We start from the raw sequence: 25,739 nt of genomic DNA on the forward strand, positions 1-25,739 counted from the left end.
TACATTCTTTCTCTAACCAAGGAATTTGTTCAGAGATGAGAAAAAGAAAGTTAAAATAGTGTTGGTTTAAAGTTAGGTGAGTGTGACGAACTGGCTAGGATAACAATATCTGCAAAAGATTATATACCCCCTCCCTGCAAACTAAGACCCTATAGACACTTTCCCTTCTGTCTTCCAAGTAGGCATTTTGGGAGTTTATGCGTCACTGCATCACTTGCTTTTCTTCCATGCATTTCTGTTTGTCAAAACAAGAAATGAGAAATGTCCCAAGGCTTCCATGGCCCTTAGTGCCAGTTGGGTGAAGAATCTGTTCCGGGTTTTAGTATTCTGGTTCAGCACCTTGGATATTCTTTAAAAACTCAAGTTACATTCTGTAATGCAGTCACCATCCCATTGGCATGAGAGCCACCAGTAACCATTGTGTCCACCAATTCCCATTGCAGTGAAACAGATACCCACACATTGATAGAGCAGCTGGTTAAAATTGGGACAATGGTTGAAATTTAATGTTTTTCCCCCTCTTCATGTGAAACTAGCTTGCTTGACTCAGGAAAGACAGAAGAGAACAAAGAAAATGATCTCCGGCCTCCAGCACCTCAGACTTATGCTGCAACAGTGGCCAAACAGAGTTCAGTGCCTTTGCCCTCTATGATGCCAGGTGAGTGCAAGATTGGCTTGCTTTGAACCCCACATGCTGTGGGCATTGTTCATGGCTAAACATCTCATGGCTCTTGTGTACATCAACTTTAATAATTTTATGAAAACACACATTTTAAAAATTTGTTGTCTGTGAAGCAGGCAGGGAGGGGTCAGGAGGAGAGTTTCTGCCCTGAAACCCTTAAGTGTTAATACCAAATTCTTAAAAAAATGTAACTTGCTAGACTTAAAATGTTAAGAAAGTTTTTAACAAATTCATTCGTTAAATGGTAAAATTTCATAAGTCATGTAAAGTTACTTAAAATCACAGAATCATAGAATCATAGAGTTGGAAGAGACTGCAATCCAATCAAAGCATCCCCAATAGATGGCCATCTAGCCTCTGCTTAAAGACCTCCAAGGAAGGAGACTCCACTACACTCTGAGGGAGTGTGTTCCACTATCAAACAGCCCTTACTGTCAGGAAGTTCTTCCTAATGTTGAGGTGGAATCTCTTTTCCTGTAGCTTGCATCCATTGTTCCGGGTCCTGTTCTCTGGAGCAGCAGAAAACAAGCTTGCTCCCTCCTCAATATGACATCCTTTTAAATATTTGAACAGGGCTATCATATCACCTCTTAACCTTCTTTTCTCCAGGCTAAGCATCCCCAGCTCCCTGAGTCGTTCCTCATAGGGCAAGGTTTCCAGACCTTTCACCATTTTAGTCTCCCTCCTTTGGACACGCTCCAGTTTCTCAATGTCCTTTTTGAATTGTGGTGCCCAGAACTGGACACAATATTCCAGGTGGGGCCTGACCAGAGTAGAATACAGTGGCACTATTACTTCTCTTGATCTAGACACTATACTTTTATTGATGCAGCCTAAAATTGCATTGGCCCTTTTAGCTGCCGCATCGCACTGTTGACTAATGTTCAACTTGTGGTCTACTTGGACTCCCAGATCCCTTTCACATGTAGTTTCATTAAGCCAGGTGTCCCCCATCCTATATCTGTGCATTTCATTTTTCTGCCCTAAGTGCAGTACCTTACATTTCTCTGTGTTGAATTTCATTTTGTTAGCTTTGGCCCAGCTTTCTAGTCTATTCAGATTGTTTTGAATGTTGATGCTGTCCTCTGGAGTATTAGCTATTCCTCCTAATTTGGTGTGCCCAGTAACAAATGAAAGTAACAAGAAATACAATTCAACATTCAAAATAAGTCAAAGCAAACGAGATTTCTAGTTAACAAACTAACAAATTGTTGATTTAAAAGAAGAAACAAACTAGGGTTAGCACTGAACTATAGGCCCTTCCAAAGTAACACTTGATGGATCCTTAAGAATCTTGACTTCCATAAGGCAAGAATTTGCATTACATTAGTGGAGGTCTTTTATGTTTTTATTACCCCCCTTTTTTTTTTTAAACAGAGAATATACATTCTGGGAAAACTAGTGACACCTTTTTATCCTATGCTGCTTCGAAGTACATAGTGAATGCAGTGATTTTTAATAAGGCTGTTGGAATTTTAGTCCTGTTTGGTATGCAACAGAAAGTAGCTCTCCCCCCCCCCCCAATAAATCATATAGCTAACAAGCATGTGTATCCTGTATAGCCACAAAATTATGGCAGAAACTCACAGAGCTTAAAGGTGTAACTCCACATGGTGTGCAAAAGTATGTGGCAGAGCCCTGGCCCTATTCTTCTGCTTCATAGCAGGGCAAAAAATAACTTTGGAAGAGAGTGTGATGAGCAAAATAGTTGGGGCAGATACTTTACACTTTCTTTCGCAGCTATTTACTCAGAGACATAACCTGCTTCCAGAACCACACTTCCTCTGTGGAGTTCACAATGTAAGTAAACATCTTTTTGAACTCTGCATATGGGAGCAGGGAAGAGTTTGGGGCAGAGAAATGGTAGGCAAAGGATGGATTAAACACTTCTATATCAATAACTTCCCTGCTCAAACATGCATCTTTATTTCTTTTTCCTTTATTTAAGGAATAGCTTTGGAGCATCAGAAAACATTTTCCTACACAACATGTAATTTGCTTTAGTCATTCTGTGAATCTAAGCTTTCTGTGTAAAAAGTGAATGTTTCCAACTTTTATGACTCTGGAGTTAAACAGTGAGTTGTTAAGCCCTCAGCAATGATATTTCATGTTCGAGCCAACATCCTTAAGTCCGTGGAAAGGTGCCCCCAGGATGGGCAAGTCATAGAATTGAATGGATCTCTCTCTCTCTCTCTCTCTGTCTCTCTCTCTCTCTCTCTCTCTCTCTCTCTCTCTCTCTCCCCCCCTCCCCCTGTTGAGGGGGAGGTCCACAGGCAAAGTATAAGGACCCCCCCCCCCCCCATAAATGCCATCCAATTGTAGGCACAGAAAGTGTTGTTGCAATATGGGGGCAACCAGGGCTCTTCTGCTTCCCTGATATACCCTTGGATGGGGGAAGGTATAATAGTGTGCCACTCTAGAGTTGGCATATGTATTTTCCCTCTATCCTGTAATCTTTGTGTGGTTTTTATAGTTCCTGTTCCCTGCTTCTGTTGCTTGGATTACTTCACCTCATGCTTGGTCTGGCCCACTAGATCTTCCCCATAGCTACTTTTGCTGTTTGCCTCTGTGCGTGTGTATGTGTATGCCTGTTAACTTATGGTGATCCTATTAATTTCTTAGGCAAGTAGGTGCTTTTTACCATTTTTTTCTTCTAAAATATAGTCTACAGCACCTGGTATCCTTTGACAGTCTCCCAGGGATCAGGGATGACCTTTCTTAGCTTCTAAGATCACCGAATGTTATACTCGTAGTGTCCTTCCTTCCATCTGTTCAGTGTATTTCAATGCAACATATCTGCCTTGCATAAGGAAGAGAGGGCTGAAAACTCAGGCTTGGTACAGACAGGCACAAAGTGCCAGCCTGTGGGTGGAGTCATGGTGGTGCATCCGCATACTTGACACTGTGACTCCACCCCCTCATGCCATGACACCGTGCACCGTTCTAGATAGTGTGCGGCATCATGGCGCAACCCTGGCACTGCATCTAGATGATGCAGCGCCAAAAGGGCATCACAAAGCTGTGCCGCTGCAGCTGTGACACCCTTTACAGGGTGCAAAAAAGGAGCTGCATTTTGCAGCTCCTTTTTCTGCCCTCTGGAGGCCAGATCAGGGCTGCAGAGTGCAATGGCCACGGCCCCAGTCTGGCCAGTAAAGAGCCAGCTGCATGACGCCCCTTAGGGGCTGTTTGTACAGCCCTTTAGAGTGGGGCTCAGGCTTTTTCTTGGACAGTTCTTATTACAAAGCAAGAAGGCTGGTGTACCTGAATACATTACAATTAAATTCCACTGGAACCCTTCCCTCGCCCCCCCGATGCCATTTAGGTAACCACTTCTGAAATGGTAAAATATTATTTTTGTGTTGATGTACCTGTTGGACACAATGTGGGAAGCATCTTATTCTGTTGTATTGAGTTTGATCAACAGTTGCTTCACATGCCCCATGAATAAAATAAATTTGCCCTCTAGGTATGATAAAGTTATAATTAACAATAAAAACAATAAAAACTGTAATACTTTGAAGATGATGAGTGCTTTGAAGATTATAAACCTTCTCCAAATGCCAGCTGCTGTTATTACAGTTCCCGGTTTTCTTGCCTTGCCTTGCACAGTATTGCAAGATTTTTGCTTGTGAATTCATGTATATCTTCAATCTCTTCTTTATCTCTATAATTTCCATTTCATCTTGTTCTCAAATCTCCTTGTCCTGGGCTCTGCCTGGAGGGTTGTTCTCGGTGTTTTTGTCTGCTTCTCTGGATAAATGAAGACTATAAAACCCAGTGATCATTGATAGGCATTTCAGACATCAAAGTCCTATTCAGACCAAAGGCCAATCATGAATGGGGTCAGGTCTCAGGTTTGTGCATTCCCTCCTTCCCCATCTTTTCCTTTTTACAACTCCCCTTGCCCATTTATTTTCTGCTTAAGGCAAACCATAATTTGATGTGACATCAGAATCAGGAGAACCATGGAATTCTTGATCCAGATGTCATGGTAAACCGTGGCTTTCCCAAGCCAAGAAATGGAGGAAACTGGGGTGTGCAGTGCATCCAGAGAGCAGGGATCTCCTTACTTTTAGCATTATGTGTGGCCCAAACATGAAACAAGGGATCTTACCTACTGGTTTACATCTAGTGTCTGGATTGTATTATCTCTCTTCTTTAATTAATGTACACCCTGGCTTGTGTACAGGACATTTCCTTTAAAGCAGCCAGCATTGCTCTCCTTACTGACAGGATTTGGAGTGAAGTCGATTATTGGTATGAGCCACTCTTTTCATATGCCTTTATTGAGCTTCTTCCCTGCATTCTTTCTCAGCAAACATATGATACTTTTCTGCTGGTCTTTAGGAAAACCATTCATTCTGATGCTGAAGGTCTTGTGTGAACCCATCCCCACATGGTACTATTTATTATAGAAAGCCTGAGGCTCATAATACAAAAGCTGCCAAGTCAAAACTTTGTCTCAATCTAGTGTTGGGAGCATTGGTACACTTTGCCAGTCCTTTTACTTCTGCCTGGTTTTGCCTATACTGGAAAGGGGGAAAAAGCAATTTGTAAAAGGCAGTGTTTTATTTTTTGTTTGTATATCTATTGCAGGCTATTCAGAAGATGGAGGAGCCCTTCGAGGAGAGATTATTCCTGAGCATGAATTTGCCACTGGACCAGTTTGTCTAGATGATGAAAATGAATTTCCACCTGTGAGCATTAGGAGTACTTAAAACAGCACTATGGGCTTCACGCTGAGAAGAAAGTGTTATTATCCCCTCCTTTCAGAATAGCTGTCCTTTCCTCTTCTTCTGCAGCCCATAGCAACTAATCCTGTTGGGCCCTTAGCATGAGTAGATTGCTCACATCTTCGTGGGAGAAGGTCTTGGGGAGCAAAACATGTACAAACTGATTTTTAAAAAAGTATTGTGACCCTTAAACATCTATACTTACCATTGGTTTCCGGTCAAGGGACTGAGCAGTGCTGCTGGCATCCCTGGCTAATGATCCAGACCGTTAATTGGATCCCATACAAACGGTCTTTGTCTTCCCAGTAATAATAGCTTATTGTACAGACATCTGCCATTCCCTCCCTGCAATATGTTGGGCTTTAGTGTGTTCAGGATGATTGAGCAGAACAAAGAAAACTGACACAGGGCTTGTGGCCCTGGGCATGAGAGCTGAATTCAGTGTTGTTAGCTCATAGCAGCCTGTGCCTGAGTGCTTGTTCCTTCCCTCTCATCCCTGACAGTACTTTGGATGGTGGCTGCACCATGGCCCTGGTGAGAGGAAAACCTCTTGACAGGCATGCAGTGGGACAAGATGAAGTGTGGATGAGAGAACAGGGAGCATCACTCGGGGAAATGGGGAGCTTCAGTGAGCAAATGCTGAATAGGCCACCCCAGTGGCAGGGATGGTCTGGAGGCACTGGTTGCTTGGAGCAGATCCAGCTGGTGGCAGGTGACAAGACAGAAGAAAAAGAGAGAGCAACAGCTCCAGCAGATAATGATGCCCTAGTTTGGGTGTCTCTGATGTTGGTGGGTCTACTGACCACATTGTCTTAATTTTTTTTAAAGGGATTAATTTATTACTGAGGACCTTTTTTAAAATGATGTTTTTTCCCGAAGGGATAGTGTTTCCCCTCATTCTAATGGATGTCTGTTACTTTGCACTATCTCTTAGTCTGTTCTATTTATTTTCTGACAAGCAAATGTTTGTCTCTCCCTCAAAGCTAGTCTGGGGGGGGGGGGGGGGCTCTATATTTTCATAGTCTATTGTATATACTAGTAAGGAGTGAGACAAAGTATTGGGAACTGGGCCAGAAAACAACAACACCCCAACATGGGGAGAGATCACATGGGAACAACAATGCTAGAGTTGGAAGGTGACTCAAGGGAATTGTGTGCCTGGCTCCTTCCAAGTGGTCCCTTCCTCTTGCATGGGTTTTGCATTACTAGAGTGGCATTGGAAGCAGTCACAAAGCACTGGTGCCCATGCCACTTTTGGTAAGTGTCAATTTGCAAGATGTATTATGTGGCTTCTTGCCCTACCACTTTCCTGTGTTGCTTTTGCTGCCGCTTGCCATTCTGCTACCCTTCTGTTTGGGGATTTAGTTGGTATTCATTAGTTGTGTAGGCTGACAAAAAGCCAAATCTGAGTTCAAAGCACTTGTGGCTAAGCCAGGGCAGGATTTCTCCTCTGCTGCTTGGTGAAGGAGCTGATTTCCCCCCTCACTCCCATTAATCAGGTCATCTCACTTACACATAGCTAAGAACACTTGATGAAGAGTAGGGTATTTAAAAGTTTGGTGGGTTGGTGATTTGGCTCTTCGGTCCCCAGAGCTGTTACATTAACTCTGCATGCATAGATGATTGTTGGCCTTGTAGAGTTGCTTGACACCTGTTCACATGTGCTCAACAACCTCTCTTGAGGTCACAAAAAAGCTACTGCAATTATGACTTGCATTTTATTTCCTTTTGGCTGCCTCAGTAGAGTAGGATGGACTAAATGATTCCTTAGCATATGCAATTCCTCTAGAATCATGGTTGCATGTTTACTTTTCCTCCACCTTCTAGTTTGTTTATTTTTGGTGGTTTTATGAATCCTTCCCAATATAGTGTGGACCTTTGGATTTGGTAATAAGACACCCTATCCAGAGGAAATGGCTTCCTGGAATATTGTGGCAATCATTTTCTTTCTGAAATCACTAGTGTGTTGACACTTGAAAGTGTACTATTTTTAAATGACACTGAGAAAGAGAGCCAGATCTGGATTGCATGTGCTTCATGTTGTCTATAGGTTACAGCATATTTGACACTTCTCCTAGAGAGATCTCATATCCATTAAAGATGAAATGTTTATTGTAAAGTTCATGCTGCTAAATGAGCCCCTCCTACCATCCTGGCTCTATTTCTTAACCTCTTATTGGATGTGGATGCAGCAAGGAGAATCTCATTTGCATCTTGAAGGCTGCAGATAGGCCTGTGCGTATGCCTCTGTTTCCAGGGATGCTGGAATTAAATGGAGTTGCAACCTGCCTTTCACCCTGTACGAACCCAGCAAGACAGGCGTGTTCTTCACTTGTGGCAATAGCCATACTTTTCATTGCTCTTCTCATGATAAAGTTGTCATGTTGGACATGCATCACTCTGGGCATCCCTTTGGAATTCAGTCAGGGATCTGTCACTAAGCTTGATTGCCCTGTGCCATTCTCCACATTTCTGTCCACAGAAGAACATAATCTAAACAGGAGCAGAGAAAGAGTGCCTAGTTTTGTTACTGATAGGATTAGTATCATATCCTGCAGTTCAAGTGTGGCTTCATAATTAGAAGACTAAGTGACACTTCTGGCAATATTACTTATGTGGAGGGCTGGCAAGGCCAAAGGATGTTGCATAATTGTGAGAGAGCAGTGGCAGTATGTTGCAATTGCCAGGAGAGTAGCTGCATTAGTTCGCTTCAGCAAAGCCACAAAGAGTCTTGTGTGTCACTTTAAAGGCTAGCAAGTTTTGACATACTTTTACTGGACCTTCATCATGTCCTGCAGCAAGAGAAGAGGGTTGCAGTCCACAGAAGCTTATACATTTGTTAGTGTTTACCATTTAATCCCTTTGCTGGTTTTGAGAATAGGTGTAATTATCAGTGAACAAAATCTCAGAACACCCGGGAAGATTTATCTTCCCAGGAACCCACATGGATGTTTTCCTGTGTCCTTCTGCAAGGCATTGGAAGTTGCCCCCTTTCCTTCCACAGCTATTATTTCTGAGTGTTTTGCTTGTTTTGCAAGTGACAGACCTTAGCTAATGTCCTCTGGAGCTACATGTCCTGGCTGTACTGCTTTTTCTTCCAAAGTGCCAATTTGATTTCTTTATTTAATTCCATGGGTATTAAATGTAATGACATTTCAAGTGACCCAACACCAGCACGTTCTCTGTTTACAACCAAGACACGCATACAATTCATTCTTTAAACCAGAAATACATTCCCAGTCTTGAATTCTGGATTATGTCCCAGACAGGCATTGGATCTAGTTCATTCTTAAGTCAGAACACTCCTGTTAAGTTCAGAATAAAGGAAATAATTGATTCACAGGCAACCCGTGGGCTTTCTGGAAAGGAAAACACTCGCATGACGTTTCTCTCCCTGCCGCTTCCTTTGCATGCACGCAAGCCTGTTTACAGCACACGATGTTTGATGGCACGTTACTGGGAAAAGTAAGGCCGTTCTGTTTTGATTTTGGTAGATAATCTTGTGCCGTGGAAGCCAGACGAACAAAGCGAAGAGGTCATGAGGAGTGGCAAGCAGCAGCACAGAGCAGCGGATGGGAGGTAGTTTGGAAAACAAAATCGGGGTGTGTGTGTGTGTGTGTGTGTGTGGAAGAACCCACATAATGAAGGAAAAACCAGAGGTGCTCCTGTGCATTTTAACACATTATGTTCCTAGCCAACCCTGTCTGGCCACTTGTGTATATACTTACAGTGCTATGTGGGTTTGGTATCAATGTACTGTACATGCACATTGCTCTCTATTTGAGAACCACAATGTAAATGTTAACCTGAATTTTATACACACATGCCCTTTTCTAATTTATGCCATGTATAAATGTACTTATAGAAGAATCCGATCTGTGTCTTTGTACAGTATATGCATCATATTTTACCCATGCAGAATATTTTTGCAGTGACCTATTAGGAAAAGAAGAGAACCCCAACTTACTGTGTTGGTGCTTTGCTGGAATACCTGTCAATAAAGGCATTCGTGGTGTCAGCAGCTACTGCACTCCCTATGTTCATTTTAACTAGACCTTGCCCCTAAAGATATCAACAACGGCCAAATAAAATGATCTCACCTTGTTTCTGTTCCATACTGTCCACCCAGCATATGAGACTATTTGGGCTGAATCAGGTCTTTGATCCAGAGCAAAAAAAAAAGGTGGTGATGTACTCAGTTTCAGCAGAAAACCTAGATATGTGTGTGTGTGTGTGTGTGTGTGTGTGTGCATATGTACTCTGCTCCATAGTGATGCCAGCGGCAGATAGAATGTTAGGTAGGTGGGACTGATTTCTGGCAAGTCTAGTGTGTCACCATGTTTTATGTTAAAACAAACACAGGGGTACCCTGAACTCTAAGATGTAATTAGAAACCACTGATAGATAACATTGATAAGAACAATGAATATGTTTATAGCAAAATATTTTAACTCTTATGCAGTATTGATAAACAATATAACAAAATGGGAAAACATTTAGGTCAGTACAAATTTAGCATTACTACAGCAGCAATATTTCTCTATGACATACTGACAACCATGTTGACAGAGTGCCATGGTTCTCTCCTGGATCAAGTGCTATTTAGCATTTTTACCAGTGACTTGGATGATGGAATAGAGGGCATGCTTATCAAATTGGAAGATGACGCTAAATTAGGAGGGGCAACCAATAATTCAAAGGACAGAATCAGAATTCAGAATGACCTTAAAAATAGCAATAGCAGCTTCAGTTATATACCGCTTCATACCACACTAAGTCTCTAAGCAGTTTACAATGTGTAAACTAATTGCTCCCAACAAGCTGGGTACTCATTTTAGTGACTCTGGAAGGATGCAAGGCTGAGTCAACCTAGAGCCCCTGGCTGGGATTGAACTCACAACTTTGTGGCTTGTGAGTGACTGCAGTACTGGCATTTAACCATGCACCACCAAGGCTCTTAATGAATTAGAAAACTGAGCTAAAACTAAAAAAATGAATTTCAGCAGGGAGAAATGTAGGATGCTACATTTTGACAGTAAAAATGTAATATACAGTTACAGGATGGATGACATATGACTTGATGAAAGGGATCTAGGAGACTTGGATGCAGGTTGCATGTGAGTCAGCAATGTGATGCAGCAGCTAAGAAGGCCAATGTAATTCTAGGCTACATCAATAGGAGTATAGTGATTAGATCAAGGAAGTAATAGAGCCATTCTATTCTGCTTTGATCATACCTCATCTGGGATACTGTGTCCAATTCTGGACACCATTCAAGAGGAATGTGGATAAGCTGGAGCGCGTCCAGAGGAGGATGACCAAAATGGTGGAAGGTCTGAAAGGCATGCCATATAAGGAATAGCTTAGGGAGCTGGGTATATTTAGCCTGGGGAAGCAGTTAAGGGGTGACGGGATAGCTATTTGAAGGGACGTCTTACTGAGGATGGATCAAATTCATTTTCTACTGCTCCAGAGACTAGAGCAATGGATTCAAACGACAGGAAAAGTTATTCCACCTAAACATTAGGAGAAACTTCCTGAGAGTAAGGACTGTTCAACAGTGGAGCACACTCTTGGAGTGTGGTAGAGTATTCTTTGGAGGTTTTTAAACAGACTGGATGGCCATCTATTGGGGGTATTTCTGTATGGCAGGGGGTTGGATTGGACAGTACTTGTGTTCTTTTTCAACTCTATGATTTAGATCCATGGTCCATTTCCATTTAAGAAACATTGATATATTTAACTAGATCTTGTTGATAACCACCACAGCTTTCCTCCTCCACCAGTGATTCCCAAATGAGTGGTATTACTCCCTGGAGCGGTGGTAAGAGTGGCATGATGAGGAAAAGGGGTGCACACAGGACCTTCGGTAAAGGGAAGTTGACCCATTTCAGCTGCAGGCATTATGGTTTAGTGTCCTCTTCAGTTTATATATACAGGAGTACAATTCCTTACTAAAGTGAAATAGACTTACATAAGCTGAGCTGCAATGGTATTGTTGCATTTATTTTGTCATAAATGTTATCACATTTTGTTATATTTCCATATTGTTTATTTGTATTTCTTTTGCATAAGAGTTAAAATGTTTTGTTATAAGCTTAGTTATTGTTTCTATCTTACATGGTTACGAACTACATGTTTTATGTTCAACCATGGGATCTTCCTCCCCACCCCCACCCCCCAAGTGGGGAAATGATCGAGTGGGGTAAGGTGAGGGGGGGTAAGATGATCAGATAATAAAGGGATGTGTGTGAATACAGCCTTTAGAGGAAGGGCAAGGAAGTAAACGTAGGCATGTGCATCTAGTGAATGAAGCAATCCCCACTCTTATTTGCTTGCTGGCAAGGAGATCAACATACCATACTTACATTCGCTTTCCGCATTTGTCCTCTTTCCTTTGACTGCTGTATCCACACACACCCTTTCCTCTCATCGTCTTACCCCCATCACACCCTTTCCTCTGACTGCTTTCCCACTCATTGGCTGGGAATAAGAAGGAGGGTGACCGCTGATCTCATGGCTGCATAAATAAGAGAAGTAAAATGCACTTTTCGCTGACATGTATGTATGTGTTTGTACATTTAAAATTCCCTCCCTGCCTGACTGGGGTGGGAATGGGGATTGGATGAAGAGGCATCCAATCACAGTACAAGATGGTTGTTAGATTAACAGATAAATAACTAAGAGTAATTGGCTGTTAGCTTGATGCATGCTGGGAAAGGGAAAAAACAGTTCACCAGGGGGAAATGTGTGGCTGGTTATGCCAATGTTGCTTCAAAGTGCTATGTGTATGTGGACTCAGAAGGGTTGTTGGTGGTCTCTGCAGACCAGAAAAATGTGATTTTTTTTCTGGCCAATTTTTTTTTGGTCACTGTAGATGTATCCTGAATTTTACAAATGCCACTGCTGAATATTCGTACAGGGAACCCTCTTTCTTCCTATTGTACGCCGCTAGCCCATTGCCTATGCCTTGATTGCTCTTTTCAGAGAATTGCACACAAGCGTCATTCACAGAGAAGTGCTGCTTTTATTTCCCAAACATGACATGAACCCTCACAATGGCAGGAAGAAATCTGTAAACATTTTACTAAAGTCAACATTTATTGGAGAAAAATAAGGACATTTTATATATAACACCAGAACTCTCTTGGTTTTCAGAACTTGTGGGCTGATTTTATCTGAACTTTTGATGCCTGGGCCTATAATAGACACATAAAAAATTACTAGTTTGTACTGACACATTCAATGCTGGTGTAACCTCTACTGTAGAAGTGCATTTACCAGGAACAAACAGCTCCAGGCCACAGCTGTCTCTTGGCCACTGACATCCTGTAGGGGTGCAATTTCATTTCAGAAAAGTTGAAGCACTGGTGGGCAACGGCAACTTTTCTCCCAGAGTATAACAGTGCCCAGACATCACGCCTGCAGATGATTACTATTGGAGGGGAGCTGTGCCTGGGCGCTTTCCAGGTGCCATTGTGTACCCAGAGAAGGAAGTGCTCTGGTCACCCCTAGACCAACAGCATTGGTACACATTTAGAGATTTACATTTCCCCAGCCCTCAAGGCAGCTTTAAAGATTCCCTTGCCCATTTCTTTAAATCTTATAGGCCTCCTGGTATCTTCCCTGCTTTGTAACTCCTTGTATCAGTCTACTATGTCTCAGCATTTTTCCAAGGGATGATATTTAAGAAGCTAATTGGCACCTACAGATGAAGTGCTGTGGGTTGCAACAAGGTGTCACTGCTGGATCATGTGAGTAATCTGCTACAGATACGTTGTCCATTGCAATATCCTGAAGAAGGTCTTGAAGAGCCTTGTTCACTTCTGGCAAGACAGCATGGTACTCAGCAGTGTGACTGTCCAGGGGTTCCTGCTCCTGGACATCTCGGTGTAAGTTAAAAATGAGAGGGGGCTGGTGCTGCATTTCCTGTCCAATGCTTCCATCGCAGGCTCTGGCGCCACCTGGAAAGAGATCAGCCACTCAGGATTAAAGACTAATCCCCTGATGATATTGATGCAACTCCCATCAGCCCTGGACCCTAGCTAGCAGAGCCAGTTGTGAGGAATGCTGGGAATTTTTGCCTAATAATAATAATAATAATAATAATAAACTGTTTATTTCTATACCGCTTTTCCTCGAGATCAAAGCAGTTCACAGCTGATAAAAAGTGACATGTGTCATAATACAATATAAAAACAATTATAACATTCAATTACAATTACAAACAATTCAATAAAATTATCTAAAAACAGCAAATTAAAATAGTCGAAACTATAACCTATCAAAGTATCTTAATCTAATTGGGGAATACTTTCTCTAAAGAGAGTCGGGAGGGTATGCTTGCTGGAAGAGAGAGGTTTTCAGTGCCTTCTTAAAGGCTTCCAGTGTACCGTTAAGACGAATCTCTTCCAGGAGTACGTTCCAAAGATTAGGCGCTATCGCTGTGTAAGCTCTTTGATGGGTTCTTGCCAGTCTCACCTTAGGGTGTTCGAGTATCAATTTCCCCGTTGTTCTAAGGGTGCAAGGTGGATTGTGTAGGGAGAGGTGTTCCCTCAAGTAACTCGGGCCCAAGCCATGTAGGGCTTTAAAGGTAATAACCAACACTTTGTATTGGGCCTGGAAGCGGATTGGCAGCCAGTGAAGAGATTTTAACACGGGTGTTATATGATCCGCCCTAGATGTACCCGTGACCAACCTGGCAGCAGCATTTTGAATCAACTGAAGCTTCGGAACCTGGTACAAAGGTAGCCCCATGTAGAGCGCATTACAGAAATCCAAACGAGAGTTTACCAGTGCATGTACTACAGTTTCTAGGTCCTTTCGATCCAGACAGGGATGCAGTTGGCGTATCAGCCGAAGCTGGTACCAAGCACTCTTGGCCATCGCATCTACTTGAGATGATAACTGTAGAGATGGATCCAGGAGTATTCCCAAGCTGCAAACTTGGTCCTTTAGGGGAAGCGTAACCCCGTCCAGGACAGGATGGCAAATTTCCCTATCTGGATTCGGAGCACCTATCACGAGTACCTCTGTTTTCTCTGGATTCAGCTTGAGTTTGTTTTCCCTCATCCAGCCCATTACTGACCCCAGGCAGGCATCCAAAGGAGAGGTGCCAACCTTATTCACTGTGTCAGTCGGAGACATAGAGAGATAGATCTGGGTGTCATCAGCGTACTGATAACACTGTGCTCCATGCTTCCAGATGATCTCTCCCAGTGGTTTCATGTAAATGTTAAACAGCATGGGGGACAGAATGGCACCCTGGGGGACGCCCAATGTAAGCTCTCTTTTACGAGAGCAACTGTCCCCCAGCCTCACCATCTGGAATCTCCCTGAGAGGTAGGACCGGAGCCACTGGAGCAGAGTGCCCCCGATACCCTATTCTCTCAGGGGTTCCAGAAGGATACCATGGTCAATGATATCGAAGGCCGCTGAGATGTCCAAGAGCACCAACAGGGTTACACTTCCCCTGTCAGTGGCCAGACGGAGGTCATATACTAAGGCGACCATGGCAGTCAACTCCAAATCCCACCCTGAAGCCAGTTTGAAATGGGTCCAGATAATCGGTTTCATCCAAACCAGCTTGGAGCTGAAAGGCGACTGCCCTCTCGATCACCTTGCCCAAGAATGGTAATAAGGAGACCGGTCTATAATTACACATTGACAGGGGATCAAGAGAAGGTTTCTTCAAAAGAGGCTTTTACTATTGCCTGTTTCAGAGATGATGGAACTATACCTTCCCGAAGAGATGCATTTATTATTAGATGAAGTGCGGTTTTTATGACATCTCCTCCCTGAGCGGTCAACCAAGAAGGGCAAGGGTCAAGAGGGCACGTTGTCCTTTTCACGCAGCCGAGGAGCTTGTCTACGTCCTCGGTACTCACAAACTCAAAACAATCCAGAATAAGCTTGCTTCCAGAGTCACTGGATGCCTCTACTATAGGTTCTGTCAGAAAGCCGGCATTGAGATCAGCCCTTATCTGAGAGACTTCGGCCTGTTACAGACTGCCAAAATAAAGCTGCTTCGGGTCTCTTTGGAGGTATGCTGTTTAAATGATGCATGCATCCTAAGAATCCGGAAGCTGCACCAAAGCTGCACTCCAGTGCTTAGGAATGGAGTGTGGCTTTGGCGCGACCTCCGGACTCTTAGGACCCATGCATTGTTTAAATAGCATACCTCCAAAGAGACCCGAAGCAGCTTTATTTTGGCAGTCTGTAACAGGCCACTATCAGCAAAAAAGTCACTGAAAGCATCACAGCAGGCTATTGTTGGTAAAAGGTTCAGGGTGGCCAGGGTAACATCTGAGGGCCACACAATTCCTACCCCTGCCTTAGTGGATGAGAATGTGGAGTGTGACCCAGACAGAATCCACTCAGATGTCATTCAGTGTCATAGGAAACTTGGGTGGTAAGTTATGGCAAACCTTCACCACTGCCCCCCGAGGCGTTTCTACCCCCTTTCAGTATGCTGCCAAAGAAGCATTTCCTCCTGTGGAATAAAATTCTGGTTGTTTGTGTGGATGTACTGTATCTCCCATTCCTTGCAAAATCAAAATAAATTGGCATGTTAAAAAGTATCATCTATCTTAATTTTTAAGGGGTCTTATGGGAAATGGGTGGGATGTAGATACACAGTGATACCTCTGAAGGTTTGATTGAGTTGAGGCATTGGGGGGAAAAAATACCACAGCAAATAGATCCAAGTAAGCAACAAACCTGTGAGATAAAATGCCTTGTACTGGTCCAGTCGAAGAGCCTGTATCTCTCCGTATTTTCCAGCCGCTCCACTGTTGGGATGGAACAATATCTAGAGGAAAGAAAGATTCAGAAAGCTAGAAATTGACCTTTTTGCTTAGTGTAACTTGGGAAAATGCATACAGGCCAGAACCATGCCTTGAATACCTTGAAGATTACGACTTGCATTCAACTGCTAGTCCCAACTACAGTAAACCTACTTGAATCAGTGGTAAATAAAGGAGCACCAGTTCCATTTGATTCAGTGGGTTTCCTCTAGTTAGGACTATCATTGGGCTGCATGAAGTGTGTAGTCACCCCAACGTCTTTTTATTTATCATCTCAAAAATCATTTATCCTCTTTGACTAGGACAGGACATTACTGGGACAAAAGTAATCTTCCCATTTTCTAAGGCTGTACCAGGTGATTCAAAAAGAATGGTGCAAAAGTAAAGCTGTTCTTACTTGGTTTTTTTGGAATCACTCTGTATTTCTAGCCAATTCAGTACAACTTACTTTCGAAGAGCTATGTATAGGTGTGTGCCATTCATCAACTGAAGTGAGTCTCGGCAATCAGTGTCTCCATTCTGGACACAGTGCAACCTTTGTATAGAAAACAGGCAGGGCTTTCTTTCAACTTAATTCTGTTGCAGAAATATAATTCCCACTGTCTGGCACCCTAAGCACCCTTCTCTTTCTCTTGCCCAAGGCTAACCAAGCAGGATCTTGTTCTTAACTTCTATTCTCCCCGCACAACAATTTTATATGCTCAAATACTTGAGACAATACTGGACAACTATGAAGCTGTTTTTGAAATGCCAACTTCTCAGTGAGCTGAGGAGTTTTGAAAAAGTGGTTCCTTTCTCTTGTTATAGGGGTGTCTCTCAAGTTATTCATCCTCCCATGGTAAAATTAGCATGGTTATTCTATTCAGCTCTCTTTCCCAACCACTGTCTCTTCTAATCCCTTCTGGGAGCCTAATCCCTCTGGATCTCAGTGTACAGTGGCCATGACAGTGTTTCCTTACAAAAGTAGGGAAAAAAACCACATTCACATAGTCATTTGACACTATAACAAATGGAATAATGTTTGTTCTACACTGAGAGGCACATGAAAAATCTCTGGCAATCCCTCGGCAATTGCAGGAACACAAGCAATTCATCTCCCACTGCAATCTGATTCTATGGTCTTCCTTGAACAACACAGCTCAGAAATACTGTTAGAAAAACACAAAATGCAGGGGCCGATGGTAGCTGGGAGCATTTTTATTACTACTGTTCCTTCTCCCTTCTCTTGATCTTGTCTAGCCTTTTGGCCATAGTGATATGTACCTTAGTAACATCCCCTATGGATTATTGGAATCTACCCAGGGCTGTCTTTAAAACATGTCTGGAAATTTCAGTGTTGGTCCAAAATACTGTGGCTAGACTACTGATGGGGTCAGGTTACAGAAAGCTCCCAAATTCCATATTATGTCAACTTCACTGGCTACTGGTTATACTCTGGCCACAATTCAAAGTTCTTGCTATGACCTATGAAACCTTATACACTCGGATCCAAATGTTAAGAAAAACCAGAAAAATATGAGCCTGTCTGGGTTTTACGTTCTTCAGAGAAGGTCCTTCTTTTGGTCCCACCACTTCCAGAGTGTGGCTTAGTGAGGTTGTCAGAAAGAAACTTCTGAGTGCCTGCACTTAAGTGTAAATGTATGTGCTTCCAGGTTACCCGTTGACTTATGGCAACTCCATGAATTTCATAAGGTTTTCTTAGGCAGGGGATACTCATATGTGGCTTTGGCAGTTTCTTCCTATGAAATATAGCCCACAGCACCTGGTATTCATTGGCAGTCTCCCATCCAAGTAATAAGCTGGGCTGACCCTGCTTAACTTCCAAGATCAGATGGGATTTAGGGTATTTAGGCCATACTGAATCCATTGTTAAATGGTAACTCACCATTCCCATGTAAATCCCATTGATTGAGTTGGGTCTATGCTAATTGGTGACAATTTGGTCTGGGTGGCTAAGCCAGCAAACCGTGTGGGTAGGAATGCTGGGAACTGTGGTTCAACAGCATCTAGAAGGCTATATGAATCCCAGCCCTTGCTTTTGAGTTCAGACTTTTCCCCTTACAATATAGTGCAGATAAGGGGCTTGAATCCAGATTGGGAACCTGGAAGGAAGCAATAAACTTTTGCCATACACTGTTGTCTTGATCTAGAGCAGAGACTCTGTGCTTGCAGGCTGTATTGGGGGGGGAAAGCTCTATTTACTGCAGCGGCAGCTATTTCAAATTAATCGAGCTGCCTGGTCTCTACATGATTTCTCCCAAGGGGTGCACGGGACCTCCTGTTTTCCCATTCCCCATTTTTAACCTCAGGAAGAGCCAGTGTGGTGTAGTGCTTTGAGTGTTGGGCTACAACTCTGGGAGACAAGGGTTTGAATCACCACTCAAGCACAGTTACCTTAGGAAAGTCACACATTCTCAGCCTCAGAGGAAGGCAAAAGCAAACCCTCCTCTGAACAAATCTTGCCACGAAAACCCATGGACAGAGTCGCCTTAGGGTTGCTGTACGTCGAAAATGACTTGAAGGCACAGAACAACCACCTTACAAGCAGTACCTCAGAGTCCCTCCCATTTACCAATCTTTTCTAACTTTGGAAATTTGAGCATCAGTGCCATAGCCTTCGCCTTTTTCCCTCCTTCACCCAGAAGATCCTCTCTTGTTCGCTAATCCTTTTTAAAAAAATCCTGATATTCACAGGCACACACATGATCCTAGTTATACTCACTTTGGAAGTTTGACTTTTCAACTTGAAACTGGACAGAGCCACTTGGATGACAATAAAACATATTCTGCACAATTTTGGGAGTCTGCAATTTCCTGATGAGTTATAGCTGTCCCCTTCTGCTTCCATGCCCCCACTTTGGATGTTCAGCTTGGAACTCAGCTCTTCAAGATGGATGACAATAAAAACAGTGCCAAATTTTGAGATGTCTAGTACGATCTCCAGTAGTTGCAAATTGCTGGTGGTGGGGCTGACACAGATGACCATTTTGGATAAGTGATACAAGTTAAAGCTTCCCTATCCCACTCCTTCTGAGGGTTGTGATCTGGGTCCCCTCTCATAAATTTGCAGGGGGTATCTTGCACTCAGAGCAAGCCATTTTTGACAATAAAATACATCAAATGCTATATTAGTGCTACTCAAAGTGGTGGTTCACAAGCAAATGCATGTCATTGGCTGCCAGTCTGTAGGAAATCTCCAGGAAAGAAAGAAACAGTGGTAACCAACAGAGACAAATATAGTATCAGTCCCTGGCACATTAAGACAATAAATATTGCTTGTCCCCCACATGTTAGCACAAGAAGCACTGCTATAAGTTCAGCTTCAGAATGTAGGCAACTCTAACTGATGTACAGATGTAATCCAACAGTTTCAATCCACACAACACAGTAGATGCAGGAGCCCTAGTGTCCCTGGGGACCTCTGCTTATGTCATCTTTGAGCAGGGCATTAGGGAACACATGAGAACGAGTGTAATGCTCTGCAATTTATTCCATTTGTGCCCTGCAGGGCCATAAGGACAACCACAAGATGAACAATCCTCTCCTGCTCAGGTTCCAGCCTGACTGATGGCACCGACATCTAAAAGGCCTTTACGAGACTTGCCTCTCGCCTGAGAAGCATAAACTGTCCTTTCATTCCCTTTCCTGGAACTGAATCTCCAGTGACTCAGGGGCACACTCAGCTTCCTCTAGGAAACTAGGCCAGGCTGAGTCAAAATGCCCCATGTTCCCAGAACATAATTATGAGAAGTGGATGCAGAAAGTTAGCATTCAGCCCTCTAATTCAGACCACATGTGATTGCCTCCCAAGACACAGGAATATCTACCTCTCTGGTTATTCTGAGACAAAAAAAGTACACATAACACAGAGAAATAATACACTGTATTGGAACTGGGATCATCTGCCTCTGTCAGATTTTGCAGGGGACCCCATTCACCCCTTCCTCTTGGTAATATTTTCAGATGGAGGGGCTACTGTGAAGAGAAAGGGGGAAGGTATGCATCTGCAAGCCCCTAAATATGGATGCAATCTACCATTCTTTGCTCCATACACGTATGGAATACAGTCTGCCCTCCACATTTGCGGATTTGATTATTGACAGATTTGATTAATATGTTCTCTCTAGGAATCTCTAGGTGACTCTGTTGTCAACTTCTGCCAAAAGTCATGCTGGAGGACCCAGAGATTCCTAGAGAGGACACTTCGCTAGGCATTTGTAGAACCTCCAGCACAATTTCATGGTCAATTTCTGGCAGATCCTGACCACAGAATTGCCCTGGAGAAACCAGAGATTCCTAGAGATGTATTCTCTCAGGTAAAAAAAAGTCCTTTTTAGTTCTAAACTCCACCAAATGTATTTGAGGAAGTAGTCTGGAGTCTACGAAAGCTCATGGTGCCAATTTCTTTCTTTCAGTCTCAAAGGCACTGGAAGATCTCTCCACATACTGATTCTATAAACTAACATGGCTATATCTTTGAGGTTTTTTATTTGCTATTTTTCCACTTTCATGGGGGTATTGTGCCTCTAACACCAGTGAATGTGGAGGGTCCACTGTAAATGCAGGAATGGATCCTGATCCTTGCTATTCATCTCTGTGTATGCATATGAGTGCACACAGCACCCCTTGGCTGGGTGAAAGGGAGATTGCCACCAGTTCCTTTTGTCATATGTGAAGTGGCCGGTCACTTCCTTTGACTGGGGTTTATAAAAAACGAGTTACATAGGCAGGATACAGACTGTGTTTGGCTGTGGCGTGGCCGTGATGTTGTAATGGCAGCACCCATGTAGAAATGGCGCTGCCATTACAATGTACTATGGTTGCGGGGCGTCTGGAAAGGACGCCCCGAGGCAACCCTAGTACATATCCAGGCCGGCGCTTTGCGCCAATCTGAATACCGCCTTTGGAAAAGCTCTAAAAGAACATTACCTAAAGAGCCAAAGTACCAAACTATTAAGCTGTAGGGGCAGAACTGGTTGGATAGACATTATATTCATGCATGCCTTTTCCTGAATTGTCTACTTTGGTAAGTACTCATGTGCTGTACTGAAGAAGAGACCATTTTATATCACTATTTGTTCTCCCCCCCCCCCCCCCCCGAAGGAAGACAGTCAGGAGCAAGGAGGCAGAGATTTGGATAAAGAGAAGGAAAGTAGAAGGAAGGATTTGTCAGATTTTAAAAACTATTTTGGGGTTGATGCCTTTTCAGTGCGATGTTAGCATTACAACACTAAAGTCTAATTTTGTTCCCAGGACCATTAGAAATATGGTAGGATAAGGACAAAAATATAAATATAAATAATGGTTGATCATAATCTAAGTTCAGATTTTGCTAAGGGATGTGGTTTATTGTCAGGAAATGAATGGATTTATTTCATGTTCTCCTGAGTCAGATAAATTCTGTTTTCTCTATAGGTTGGGAAAAATTAATTGATATTAGGAGCTGAGGGTAGGGATGCCATATCCCGCCTGTAGGCGGGACAATCCCTCTTTGGGCGGTGCCAACCCGGTCCCGGTCCGGTTTGGCGCCAAAACCGGGACGGCACCACCCGCGGCCACCTCTGCCCCCGCGCGTGCTGCGGGGGCCTCCAAGGCCTTGCTGAGGCCTAGGAGCGCTCTCCGCGGTTGGAGGCAGCTCGGCGATCGCGGAGTCCTCCAAGGCCTCGCCAAGGCCTGGGAGGAGGAGGAGGCCGCTTGCCACCGTGGCGATGGCTGCGATAATGGGCGGCCCCTGTGCCCCTTCCCGGCCTGAGAGGAGGCTGAGGCTTCCTCCCAAGCCGGGAAGGCGGACAAGGTTTAAAAATGTAGGACCTTTTTTTTTAATTTCCTGGCCAGGAAATAAAAAAGGTCCTACATTTTTAAACCTTGTCCTACATTTTCCCGGTTTTGAGGTCCTCAGGTATGGCAACCCTAGCTGAGGGAGAGTCTGTGGGGGTCCAGGAAGTCCCCATAGGCTGCCCAGGACTTCTGAAGGCCACACTATTCCCACCCTGGTCTGGCAAGGCTGAGCAAAGTGTAGCCTGCAGGCGACATGTGCCCCCCCAGTCTATTTTGAGCACCCCCCCAGTCAAATGTTTTTTGCAAAAATATTTAAGAAACTTATTTTGCCCCTAAATACCCCCCAAAGGCCCTCTAGGGATTTTCCACAAAAGAGGTTGGGGGATATGGGCCAATTTAACCCCAGGAGAGGTAAACAGGAAATGACTGCTTCTCAGTATCTATTGCTAAAAATGCCTTTCCTGTGCCTAAAATGGGTCAGGAAGACCATGATGGAAATCTCTCCCCTCCATGTCCTCTAGAGGGCATTTGGAGGCAGGGGAAAAAATACCTTTCTGATTTTATTTATGGGTCTATAGCCTACAGATCTATAGCCTGCAGCAGTAATCCCCAACCTAGGATGTTTATGCTATAACTCCCACTGGCCATGGTCACTGAGGATGTGGGAACTGTAGTTAAACAAGCCTGCAGGGGAGCTTCGGCTTGGCAAGTTTGCTCTATAGGACCTTGGTGCATGTGCCTGAATCTACTGGAGCCACCTGTTTTGCAGGCTCCTTGATAGCTTGTCCACTCTTGCCATCTCCTTATTGCATGATGAACTATGGGATGATCTGTGAGGAACATCTCCTATCGGAAGGGTAATCTTCATTGTAATTCAATGAGTCTGCACTTTCTTGGCTGTACTCATGATTCATGCTCAGCAACTCAACCAGCAACAAAAGAGCCACATTATATGTTAAGTTAGGAAGGCCAGGGCTGATCACCCAATTATTATCAAATGAAACACATCAGAGGGAGATGCCATTCTGATTAAGGAAAATGATTCAGGGCTTGGAAGTTATTTTCCCTGCACACCATTTTTTGGTTTAAAATGTCCTAGCTCTTTCTGGGGAGCTGACAAAGCAGCTGCTCTTACTACGTGTGTGTGTTTCGTTGCATTTCCTTTGCTTACTCCTCTTTTACCTACTGGATGATGTTCTTGGGACTCTGACTGTCTCCTCTCAATTTTTTCTCTCTCTCTAAGTTAAACTGAAAATGAGAAAAAAAATATATCATAGAAAGAATCTAAAAACTTGATGCTGAGGAATTTTATTAGCTAGCGCCTCTGTTGCATGATGTCATTCCTTATTCACCAAAGTTTAAATAGCCACAGATATGGAACCAACCTACCTATGCATGTATTTCAAATACATTTCAAATTTTAAAAAATCAAATAAAATTAAACATATGTATTGCTACCAATTAGGGGGTTAGTTTTTTGTGCTTTATTTTTTGTTTTGTTTTTAAGGAGTAGAGATATTAGCTTTCTCTTTCTGTGACTTCTACTTTAGTTTGGATCAGGGATGTAGCCAGGATTTTAGGAAGGGGGGGTCCAGACTAAGTGCCACCATTATAATGGGGCTTGGGTGTGGCGGCGCAGCAGCACACACCATTCATTTTTCTAATGGAAGGGGGGGGGTCTGGACCACAAGACCCCCCCCCCCCTTGGCTACGTCCCTGTTTGGATGGTGTTGCTTCAAGTGCGAAATGGCCTAGAAACCACATGGTTCAGATGTAGATTTAAGTGCTAGCCTGGTTACCATTGTTGGTGGTGGTTGGCACAGGTAGCCAGGAATTGCAAGCAGGAGAAAGGACAGAGCTCTCCATTCCTTCTGTGAACTCAGCATAGAAATCAAGTGGACTGCTTTTAGACCACGCTGGAAGAAACTGAGAGAAGTCCTCTCTTCCATGCCCAGAATAGAAATACAGTGGGATACTGAAATACGGGTGGCATCCAACAGGCTTCTAAATATTTGCATGAGCCGGTCACAGTCACAAATCTAACTACTAGCCTGAGAAAGTCAGCAGCATCTTGGTCTCTGATGTGAGTGGAAGAAACATCTTTAGCCTCTGCTTGTCACTTCTAGCCAAACCAAGCAGTAAAGAAAGACCTACATAATCCTTATAATATTTTCCTACTCCTTATGTTACTTCTGATTACTACTTGTATGTAAAAACAAAAATTGTCAGAGTTCTGACAACAGATGTCAGACTCTGTCCTGATATTCTTAAAAGTTTGCTGAGACCGCTGGCTATACAATTTATTCAAATGGCTCCTATCGTAATGTACTGGGCGAAAATTTGGGGTATTGATAGAAACTTATTGCATTAAATTCCTGGAAAGTGATTTAATCATAATTATTAATTAGATAAATTTGTAATAAAATAATAATAATAATAATAATAATAATAATAATAATAAAAAATAGATAATCGACCAGGAGGAAGTAAATAGTTGCAGGAAAATCAAAGTTATTGGAAGGAAAAATAAAATAAGGAGAATACATTACAGATGAAAAAACTGGATAAAACATTTTATTAAGTTTGGACAAGATATAAAGATCTACTGATGTAAGTTATGTGATATCGGAAAATACAGGTGCAGATCTTGTCTTTATTTTTTTATATATATTATTTTGAAATGATATATTGAGATCTGCTTTAAGGATATATATATATATATATATATATATATATATATATGTGAGAGTAAGGACCTAAATATTCTAGGCATGGAGAATGGAATAAACAAAAGAAATGATAATGAAAATATAGTAAGACACAGTAGGATGTATATAATGACAGCAAGAATCAAGAAGAAAATGAGATAAGTAACATATAAAGGACATTTGACATGGGAAGTACAAGGGAAAGGAAGAAGATGAGGATGAAGAAATAAAATTTAGTATGTATTATTATGTATTACTACAATATGTGAGATAAAAATGTATGATTGTGGAAATAATTAATAAAGATATATTTAAAAAGGGGGCTCCATAAAGTAAGAGGATGTCTGCTGCGGATGGGTTGGTTCCAAAAGTAGTTTTGTTGGAGCTTGTGTTTATTCTGGACATCCACAGTGCTGCAAAATCACTGGCGTTAGAAACCATCATAAACAAATGGCACTTCTTAGCAAATTAACAATTCAGCTGAGTGATCATGTCTACTCAGAACCTGACTCAGAAGCCCCACAGAGTTTTGTAGGTCTTCCTCTCAGGTGAATGTAGATAGGACTGCAGATGCTCAGACTAAGGAGTTTGTACCCTTACAACATGACAGAGCTTAAAGGGAGCATTAAAAATAGAGGCTAAAATACCACAATAGGAAGTTCTCCATTTATTTATAACATCTGAAATACCAGATTAGTATCTTTAAAACAGTACAAAGAAACACAGGTATCATTTCATATCTGTACGCATGTCCTAAATTTGTACAGAGAAATACTGTAGTTGCAATAACTTCTGCCCCCCCCCCCCCACTTGCATCTGAATAGAAAGTATCCCCCAGCAGAGGGCTCTCTAAGAAAAGTGAATGGGTAGAAATGTCAGCTATCCTAAACTCTTCTGGAATTAAACAATTCTTATGGTCTTTTGCTTTGATGCTTTTTTTTTTAAAGATGGAGTTTTTGTTTGCTTGTTTTTATTTTACAGTTCTTGCAGTTGTTGATTTCTCTGCACGTGACAATTTCAGTTCTCCTGTTTT

General features: G+C 42.7%; 2 protein-coding genes across 10 annotated transcripts in view; one reads left to right on the top strand and one right to left on the bottom strand.

Annotated features, from left to right (window-relative positions):
* The window catches only part of WIPI1 (WD repeat domain, phosphoinositide interacting 1), a 56,914-nt gene extending 47,478 nt beyond the window's left edge, over positions 1-9,436 (top strand). For 2 of the 3 annotated variants that reach the window (XM_089540609.1, XM_089540600.1), the window contains exons 11-13: positions 537-658; positions 5,279-5,379; positions 8,910-9,436. In XM_089540609.1, the coding sequence (XP_089396735.1) occupies positions 537-658; positions 5,279-5,379; positions 8,910-8,957 (271 nt within the window). In that variant the 3' untranslated portion in view covers positions 8,958-9,436. Of the gene's footprint in view, positions 1-536; positions 659-2,422; positions 2,483-5,278; positions 5,380-8,909 lie in introns of those variants that run through there. The other variant, XM_089540618.1, reaches the window with a different exon arrangement.
* Positions 9,437-12,030: 2,594 nt separating this feature from the next.
* The window catches only part of ARSG (arylsulfatase G), a 143,020-nt gene continuing 129,311 nt past the window's right edge, over positions 12,031-25,739 (bottom strand). For 4 of the 7 annotated variants that reach the window (XM_089540532.1, XM_089540550.1, XM_089540524.1 and 1 more), the window contains exons 13-14: positions 16,135-16,225; positions 12,031-13,379 (exon numbers count right to left, since the gene is read on the bottom strand). In XM_089540532.1, the coding sequence (XP_089396658.1) occupies positions 13,102-13,379; positions 16,135-16,225 (369 nt within the window). In that variant the 3' untranslated portion in view covers positions 12,031-13,101. The other 3 variants (XM_089540559.1, XR_016282506.1, XR_016282507.1) reach the window with 3 other exon arrangements.

The sequence above is a fragment of the Sceloporus occidentalis genome, unplaced genomic scaffold (genome assembly GCF_023333645.1).
Source record: "Sceloporus occidentalis isolate IW3139 unplaced genomic scaffold, rSceOcc1.0.p SCAF_1, whole genome shotgun sequence".
Classification (NCBI taxonomy): domain Eukaryota; kingdom Metazoa; phylum Chordata; class Lepidosauria; order Squamata; family Phrynosomatidae; genus Sceloporus; species Sceloporus occidentalis.